The sequence below is a fragment of the Vidua chalybeata genome, chromosome 16 (assembly GCF_026979565.1).
Source record: "Vidua chalybeata isolate OUT-0048 chromosome 16, bVidCha1 merged haplotype, whole genome shotgun sequence".
NCBI classification, from domain to species: domain Eukaryota; kingdom Metazoa; phylum Chordata; class Aves; order Passeriformes; family Viduidae; genus Vidua; species Vidua chalybeata.
Window position 1 is genome coordinate 10,975,370 of NC_071545.1, and position 9,831 is coordinate 10,985,200.

The 9,831-nt window shown below is 51.2% G+C and overlaps 1 protein-coding gene across 1 annotated transcript in view; it reads right to left on the reverse strand.

The window, feature by feature from the left end:
* Window positions 1-8,742, reverse strand: part of ADAP1 (ArfGAP with dual PH domains 1) — a 51,137-nt gene extending 42,395 nt beyond the window's left edge. The window contains exon 1 of the mRNA XM_053957609.1: window positions 8,533-8,742. Coding sequence (XP_053813584.1) covers window positions 8,533-8,617 — 85 coding nt within the window. The 5' untranslated portion in view covers window positions 8,618-8,742. The remainder of the gene's footprint in view (window positions 1-8,532) is intronic.
* Window positions 8,743-9,831: the final 1,089 nt, after the last annotated feature.

Consider the following 9,831-nt stretch of genomic DNA (forward strand, 5'->3'; position numbering starts at 1 on the left):
CGGGCTGTAGGTTGGCAGCAAGAATCAGGAGTTTTGCATGCTCAGGCACTTTCTGTGCTCTGACTCATCATATTGTCCTCTCTCATCTCCAAACACGTTTGTAATCAAAGTCTGGGGCCCTCCAAACTTCCTGCCACAAAAACATCCCAAGGTTCAGCACTGCTGAAGGGTCCCAAAGGGTGCAAGTGAGGCAAGGTGAAAGCACCAGGGTCTCGTGTTCAAACAGCCATCACTGACCTTAACGCAGACACACGGAATGGTAAGAGGGTCCAGAGGACAGAGCCATGGCAGTGGTGAGGAAGCTGTGGCAGCAAAGCTTGGAGCTGGGTCCCTGGGCTCAGCACAGCCACTCCAGGATAACTGAGCTTCAATCCTTCCCAGAGTAATGAGATCTGATCAAAGCACCGCCCAACCCAGGGAAACAGGTTTCAAAGTATGCACTGGCCGATAAAACATGTTTTATTGGGAGTCTCAATGCCTCTTTAATGTTACCAGATTTAGCTTAGGCACGCGGGTGGATTTCTTTGTGCTGTCTGCAGCTTCGTGGAGTCAGGCTTCCAAAGTCCTCCCCAAGAGGTTAAGCCCTCCCCTGCCTGCACTGCCGTGTGTGACAGGACCAGCAGACTGCACACCTTCCTCCAGCCTGGGAGGGGGACACATTCTGGTGGAGGAACATCCTGCAAGAAGATCCTGGAGGAGACCCCAACTCCAGTAGCCACCAAGTCAGCTCATATCCAAGCTGTCTCTCCTTGGCATGGGCAAACAGCACCTCAAGCAACAGGTTTCAGTCACACCTGGGCTTTAAAGCATTCTTCTTACACCAACAGGATCTTCTTCAGACCAGACTCTTAAACAAGCTTCCCCCTGCCCCACATCTTGGCAAACCTTGTCTAATTAAGCAAACAAAAGCTGGATTATATCCCAGGGTACACACACACACCTGGATCCCATCAAATACACAGGGTCACCCATCTGTGGCTGCCAGAAGGTGACAGTCCTTCAGAGGAGCAGAGACAACAAGGTCAGGGGTGACCCAGCCTTGGAAGGGATGCTCTCAGCTTGTTCTTATAAAGCCAGTAGCTATCTCCTCCTGGTCACCTTCCCTTCAGCATTTCCTCTCCTGCCTAGACCCAAATCTGTGTCCATCCAACACCACCAGTGTCCCACACAGCAGATTTCAAGGAGCACCATGACAGAGATGCACATTTCACCTGCCCCACCAGACCTGACCCCGGTCATTCACATCTCAGCCAGGTATTAATAGCAACTTCCTCCTCACTGCTCTTCTGGTTTTAGAAATATGTCTTTCGTGGCAAGGTGGAAGAACTGTGGTTGCTCAGCTGGTTGTGTGATGCTCTCCTGTCACAGCCCAAAACCACCCACATTTGGGAGCTGGGTTTAGTCCCAAAGGAAACACCAGGCAGGAGGAGAGTTCAAGTGCTTCAGGTACTGACTTAGCCCCATCCAAAAAATTGCTGGGTAGTGAGAACCCCCAGAACAAACTGATCTGCCAGGGCAAATCCCTCTGAAATGTCACTGTTACCGTAATTTGAGATGTCTCATGGCTCTTGCTCTCCTGGCTGAGGACATCTAACAGAAAGCAAGGCAGCCCAAGCCTTTCCCAGGCTTTAGCTGAAAGGCAAAAGGAACTTCTCAGCATCATCTGAACAAACCATAGGATTACAGAGCCATGCGAGCCCTCGGGCTCATGCTCCCCTGTGACCTCCCCGTGTCACAGCCCTGCCTGTGGACAGGAAGCAGGGCGTGGAGGATTCCTCAGCTCCAGCTTCTGGAGGGCTCTGCCAGCGCTGCTTCCCCTTCTCCCCCACCCCCTGCACTCGTGACACCATTTTTGAAGAAACCCAGCGAGGACACAGCCACACCCCCACATCTTCTGCAGGGACTGGTGACACACCCCAGCGTGGCCAGCCAGGGCTGCAGGGATGCTTCTCCAAAGCCTTTTAAGGGCTTTGGGGCTCTCAGTGGCTGCGTTGCTCCCCAAACACATCATGGTCCCTCCCTCTGCTCTCCAGCACAGATTCTCAGCTCAGGGACATGGTGGATAACACCAGTGATCCCCAGCCTTGGCTTATCACAGACCCTAATCCCTCAAACTACTGCACCAGAGATAAGACAACATCTTATCAAACATGAAAATAAATTTTCATAAGTGTCTTCGCACAAAACAGTGAATTTTGGGCCAGCACCATTAATTCAGTGGGCCAATGACCCCAGGCTGCGTGGCTGGCAAGTTGAGGCCTCCATAGATAGGTGAAGTCCACCTTGCTGCTGGACACTTCAACAGCTGGAACACGTTATCCATGCTGGACACTACTGAGAGTTCAGTAATTTTATTATTCTGTCTGGGCATGTGCCAAAAAAGTGCAATGAAATGGCAATATGTCATAATCTGGGCTTTTTGGGCAGTGCTCAAAAAAGATGATTTTTTTTCCTAAGCCTCCAGAATTTTGAGCAAACAGCAGTGAAGCCTCATGAAAACTCTCCAGCATGCCTAAGTTCCACACAAATTACTTTATTCCATTATTTCAAGCCAAAAGGAATAAAAATGAATGAGGAACAATGGGAACATTAAACCAAATACACTGCTGTAAGTGCAGAAAGACTCTTACCCTGAATGACCAATTCCAGCTCTAAAAGGCTTTCACTGCCCAATGTGGTAGAGATTCCTGGTGACTTATAAACAGATCATAATGCCTTTCAAAATAAAGACGTGAGTCAGCTTCATTTTAAAAATTAGAGAAACAAACAAAGCTAAACTAAACTCAGAAGAAGGGCACTGGGCTGGTATTTTCCCATCTCATTCATCTGAAAGCAAAGGCACAGCCAGAGATTAGAGAAGCACCCAAAAGAAAACTAGAACACTTGGGCAACACAGCTAAATTCAGAAATTAACTTGTCCACCCAGCCCTTTTTACCACCACAAGCCTCAGGAAAAGCCAGCACAGTGAGCCATGAACACCGCAGCTTGAACCCAGCATTCCTGAACTTAGGGGGGAAAAAAATGAAGGCTAGACACAGAAAATATTATGGAAGAAAAAACAACAAAAGACACAGAACAACTTATAGAAAGCAAAGAGACTGGAAGCTGGAAGGTAATGGATTAAAAAAAAAAATAAAAATCAGCATTTCCTGTATCCAGAATATAAACATGGGGTTCCAGTTTGAAAATCCCTAGATGCCATCAACTCAAGTAAAATCCCATGAAGCAGAACAGCAACAGGCTCAAAGTAGAAAAGAGCAAGAACTCAAAGAGTCCCAAAATTTGGATGCTCCTGCTCCACCTTTTGCCTTAATTACATTTACCACTACTTATAGCACAATACTGATGATCAAGGCAAACATCTGAGGCCAATGCACAGCAACACATCCTCAACACATCCTTCAGCACACACGTGATGGCCTGACCCTGCTGCATCCCTGCCACTCCAGCTGGGTGGGAGCTGGTTTTTGCTTGGGATGCAGATTCAGTGGATTTTCCTCAACCCTCTCCTGTTTAAGCTGATAAAGAGACCTCTCCAGGCAAAGAAAACCTTTTTTACCCTGCACTAGAAATGTGACTCGTTGATACAGGGTAGAACCACAGGGATTTCAGTGCAATCCACACAAGCACAAAGCCTTTCCTGCTTGCTGCTCACTTCCTCCATGTCCGAGACAGAGAACCTCGTGTTCAGCACTGAAGTTCTGTTGTTATTTACTCTGGGGAAGGATTAGGAGGCTGATAAACAGATCCTGGTCATGCATGTTGAAAAATAACAATAAAAGAGTCAACACTGAAGTCAAACCACCTCCCACCAACTCTCCTCTCTAAGTAGGAAAAATTTTCAGTGAAGGCACTAAACTTGCCAAGGTCTTTAATTCAGCTGGCAGGTCCCAGCAGCCCCCTCTCGCTGTCTGCAGCCCACGATTGTGCTGCAGGACTGGACAAAAACCACCATCACATTAAACCTCTTTTGTTTCAAAAAGCCCTTTTTCCTGCAGAAAGCAGCACTGAGCTGAACACAGCTGCTGTGGGTTTTTTTTTTTTTTTCTTTTTAATTTTTTTACTCCTTATCCCTCTGCTTACAGCTGGGGAGAAGGGCTGGCCAATTCCCAGAGACACCAAAAAGTAATAATAAAAAAAAAATCAGTATTCAAGTGAGAGGACAATGGAGGTGCAGGAACAAGTTTCCACTTTGAGCTGGAAGATGAAAATCCTGTTTCACGCCATTAGAGCAGCAGAGCTCTGGAACAGCTTTCCAGTGGGAGGCAGTGGGGGCAAGAGAGGGAAGAGCTGCGAGGCAGAGCCCCATCACTCCCCGAGGGGATGGGCAGAGCCGCTGCAGAGGGCAGCACTGGCAGGACCCCAGGACTCCGTCCCCTTCCCGATCTGGGTTTTCAGGACCAGCGGTTGGAGGGAGCAAGGAGAGGGCTGAGATCAAATCAGTGCCCTCCTTAATCCTTAAACCAAGCAAGCCCCAGCGCTCAGGCATCTCCCTCTAATCACCACCCTCACTTGCGGACATCCAGGGAGTGGAAAAGCTTCACCTGCTGGAGAACTGAGAAGGAAGAGGTGTTTACAACCACCTCAGCCACCCTCAGGCTTCCAGAGGCACTGTTACACCAGAACACCAGATCTGCTCGGCTCTGCAGCACAAAGCTCCAATTCCAGACTCCCCTCCAGCATGAGCCTTCTGTTCTTCCTCCATCCTTCACCCCCTCGGGCCTCAGGCACAGAGGCCAATGTTAGCCAGGATCCATGTCCCAGTAATCCATCCCAAATAAGAAAGATAAAATGATAACAAGCCATGTAAACTGCTGCTGGAGGGTTTAAACTGCAGGACTGCTTTGATGGGATTTCCATTTCTGTCTTCAGAGCCTCTCTGTCCTCCTACAATGTAAAATAATTCTCACTCCATGGAAACACGAGCCTAAGTCATAGGAAAATAAAGAGAGAAATACTCAAGGTCTTGTTATGCCCTGAGATAACCATCCGTCTTATGATGTGAGGAAAGATTGCCTGAGACAAAGAATCATTTAGAAAAAGAAAAGGCTGAACTGCCACATTAGTCTTGGAGAAAAAAAGATTATTCTAATGCACAGAGAGCCATTACACACCAGCAATTCAGTAACATTGCTCAGTTTGCACTTAAGACTGCATTTACCATGCTGTCTTCACTGACATAGCACAGCTTTAAACCCACAAAAAACACAACACCCGGGACACAGAAGCGTGTAATGACAGAGGACCCAAAGCTCCATCTAATGACTTTATTAGTGGCTCCTGCCCCAGAATTCAGTCCCGAAGATGTAACCAAGGCAGTCTCGTTATGCATTACAGATCAATGACATTTTTTGCAACTGAAATACCTTTTGTTCAAAACAGCCTCTCTTTGCAATTTAAGGTTTTATAAAAATGCAATTAATAAAAACCTAAAGAGAAAAATTCCAAACACAAAAAAACCTGCATGTGAAAAATGTAATCTCTCAGTTATTTTACACTCTGATTTTCACTTTCTACTTTAGCATCCTTTCTGCATTCCCAGCTGCCATGGCCAGACTGTTCTCTCCACCTGAGACATCCCCCAAAATCTGTTTGAAACCTCTGGTTTCGCACAAGAGATTTTTTTTTTTTTTTTTGCCAGACATATACACAGGTCCTGGGGAAGACCCAGATCTGACCTTCCTGAGCACCACATCCAATACCCCATTCCACCCAGGTGCAAGTGTGCACACCCTGTGCACACACCAGGGAAACACACCTTGAACAGCGCAGCCTTACAGGGCTTGGCCACTCCAATAATCCTCGGTCATGATTAAGTGGCAAATTCTGGCCCAGCCCCGGGCAAGCAGCAGGTTGTGCCCAGATGTCCCCAAGGAGATGGGCTGATCCTGCTGGGGATGAAGTTATTTACCCAGCCCAGGAGGAAAAGCCTCCCCTGATGCCCCATGTCTGTCCCCAGCTTTGACTTTTGTATGGTCACAGCTTAGCCCAGCGATGCCAAGCTGAGAGCTCCATTGCACCAGGGCTTTGTGACAGGACACAGAATACCTGGGACAAGCTGCAGGGCTCTGGCTACTGAGCCTCTCCCACATGCCAAAGCAGTAACAAAAGAAAATAACCCTTTTTGACAGCAGGGAAGGAAAAAAAACAAACTTTCACTGGCTGGTTGATTTCTCAAACAAATATTTCCAAAAGAAAAAGAAAACCCAGCTGGCTTCCAAATACACAAATTAAAGTGACTAACAGAATTTTCTCCTGTTAATTTCCAACCCATCCTATTCTTTGTTATAAGCATCCCTGAGCTAAATGGCTCCCTCTTATCATGGATCCTGTACTAACAGAGTATTTCAGGGAAAGGCACTCATCCACCTGAGAAACAAATCCTGATCTTTAGCTTCCCCCCAGCTGTACCAGATCAGCCCTACGGTGATACTCACATGTGGGAAAGCACAAGTCTGCCCTGCTTCCCTCATCTTCTGTTCATTCCACACCCTCCCTCTTCCTTCTCACTTCATTTTCTCTGCTTTGGTACTTTTCCAGTGTCAGCTGCCCACCTGGTTCCAGCTGTCACCTTTATCTTTTTGTGCATCCCACTTCTCAGCAAAGAACATTCTTGCACCCCTTTCTGGAGGCTCCCTGGACACTTATCCTGCCTCTGCTGCATTACCTCATCCCCAGAAAGAGCTGGCCTGCCACACCTGCCCAGCCTGAATAACTGAATTCAGGCTGAATATTTTCTATACTACCTACAGACACAAGTTATTATCTTATGTTAAGTAGCCCAGGGCATCTCAAGTTTATTGTCCCTCCCAGGCAGACGAGCACATTACAGCACCATGAATAGCTCTCCTTTGCCAAAGAACCTGAAGCAAAGCAGTCACTAAAGGAATTGGGTTGATGAACGGGGAGGTGGTCCTAAGGAAGTAATGCCATGAGGGTGCAGAAGAGGCTGAATGATATTAATATAGCACATCTTGGCTTACAAAAGACACTGGCCCAAATTCTACTCTCTGACTTTCAGATTCACTAAGACATCTCTGTATGCAAATGTCACCAAAACCAAAGTATGGTTTCGTTGTTTTACAAGCCCTTTTTGTGCCTTTAACAACAACCTTCTTATCCTGATATGAGTTATTTTATTGACCTACGGCTCCATCTCCACCCTGGTGATGCTGAGAAACTTCCCATCTTGCCTGGGGGCTTTATGTTTTATACCCACAAGGTGAGGGAGAATCACCCTGCTAATCTGAACGGCCCAGGTTTGTAAAGTTTCCTCCAGGAAGGAACAATTTAGGCGGACACCTACACGGGGAGCCCAAGCTGTGCTCAGCAAGACACCTCCGAGGTGGGCTGGTACAGTCAGACAGCAGCAGCCGGCAGCAGATGGGTGGGAGCAGGCAGAGCAGCGCGGCGCTGCAAAGCCGTTCACGCTGTGCCGAAAGTTCTTTGTCCTTTCCAGCTGGGTACCGGAGGACACAACGCATCTGAAAGTGAGCTGCAGTGTCCTGGGATGCAGATTAGGGATATAAAACCACTGGGAATGGTATGAGCTGGATAGCGGTATCCAATAGATCCTGACATCCTAAACAAATCAATAGCTGGGAAAATAGGGCTCAGCTGAAGTGTTGGGTTTTTCTTTAACCTATGGAATGACAGAGACTGAGAAGGACATCCTTTCTATACCCCTCCTCAGAGCCATCCTGCTCAAGCTAATAGAAATTTAGGTTTTTCTGTATGGTGATTTTTTTTTTCTTTTTAAAAACAGGAAAGTTACTTGATCTGCAGTTTTTTCTAAGGTTGTTCTCAAAGACAGATCCCACCACCCCATGCAGACTCTGTTCAGCAACAGCATCACGGCCCGACTCCAAAAATTCACCATCCAAAAGGCGAAGAAGACATTCCCAGCCCTGATTTTCTCCCCTCCGCACACGAAGACGTCTACAGACATTCCAGCCCCGCTCCCTGCGCAGGCACCCATCGATGGCAGCTGGGCAAAGGTTGTTGGGCAGGATGTCCGCAGCGCTGCCTCCGGTTGTCCCCATGTGTTTGCTCACTGACAGGGCAGGAGCAGCCGAGGGGACACGGAGGACACGCCGCCCCCGCAGGCAGGGCACCCCGGCAGAGCCCCCACCGCCCGGCTACCGGCCCCGGCTGCGCTGCAGCCCGCGGGGACCCGCCGGGATGACATCAGCGCTCACGGCCGGGCGAGGAGCCGGGCCGGGCCGGGGGAAATTAGGGAAACCTCGGCCGGGGCTGGTCCGCGGGGACCGCGGCAGCGCAGCGCATCCCTCCACCAGCCCCGGAGCATCGCCGCTGCATCCCCCGCGGTGGGGAGGGGGGGTCGGGCACACCCTCGGCGGGGCGCAACCCCCGCCGCTCCCGGAGAGGGCAGAGCCCCGCGCCCCGTCGCTGCCGTGCCGAGCCGAGCCGAGCCGTGCGGTACCGTGCGGTGCGGTACCGTGCGGTGCGGTGCGGTGCGGACAGGTGCAGGTGCAGCCGCCGCCCGCGCCCCCCGCCTCCCCTGCCCTTACCCGGGGCGGCGCAGTCGGCGCACGCCGCGTTCCCCGGCCGCTGGAGCAGCTCCACCAGCGCCTTCCTGCTCCTCTCCTTCGCCATGGGGGCGGCGGGCGGCTGGCGGGGCTGCGCTCGCTCCGCCGCGCTACGGCAGCCTCATGGCGCGGGCGGGGGGCGCTGGCGAGGCGGGCGGCGCCCGGGCGGCTCCATTCGGCCCCGCTCGCCCCGCGCACGCTGAACGCGCCTCCGGCCGCCGGGACGCGCCGCGCCGGGGCGGTGCTGCCCTGCCCTGCCCTGCCCTGCCCTGCCTGCCCCCGGTGCCTCCCGCCCGCCGCTGCCGGAGCCGCCCGGTGCCGCCGGTTCCGCTTCCAGCGGGCGCTGCCGGGTCCCCGCGCCGCTCGCCCGCGACCTCCAGCGGCAGCGCGTCACCGGGGCGGCCCCTACCCCCGAGGGGGTCCCCGACCTTCAGGGCATCCATCCCATCCCGCCGGGTGTCCCCGGCACTCAGGGGTACCTCTCCTGGTTTAGCTCCTGCCCGCGGAGCGGATGCTGTCGCTGGTGGCAGCCGAGGGGCTTCACCTGTGCGAGGTGGCAGCGACCCCCAGCTCTCCCGGGCCTTGCCACACAAGCACCTTGGCAGGGTCCTGAGCAGCACATTTGGGATGTCCCTCTAACATCAGCAGCTTTTGGGGCTACTTGTGAAGGTCTCATCAGTAGCCCCACGCACTCCAAAACACTCCTCCTTCACTGCTGTCCTTGCACATCACCACCAGCTGCCATGTCTGTGTCTTGGCAGGACTGTCCTCCAATATCTTCCCACATTTTTCACACCTCCATGGTGTCAGGTAGTATCAGGGGGGAAAACATCCCTGTGCCATCATGGCTGTCCATCTCATGCCACCTGTGGGGCAAGACTCTTTGTTTTGCCAGTCAAAGACTAAAGTGTCACTCAGGGGCAGGATGTGGGAATCTTTTAGCCAAGGAAGGGCTCAGAGCTGTGCCTCCTTAACCCCTGCTGAAACCTTCTTCTCATGTATGGGTCACCTATGATGCTGCAATGCCCTGTTTGTGGTTCACAAATCTCTGCTTACAAAAACAATCTTGGTTTTGCAAAGCAAGTCCCCATTTAAATCATCCAACTCTGTTTCCTCCAACAAAGCAGAGCCCTCCTGCAAGCTCAGCTCATGCCATTCATGCTGCCCATGAGATTCAGGGTGTGCACAAGCTGCCAGTAGCTCCTGGAAAACTTCCACAACCAAACCACCATCTTTATCCTGCAAGCACGAGGATGCGAGCAGGTTCCTGAGAACACTTTG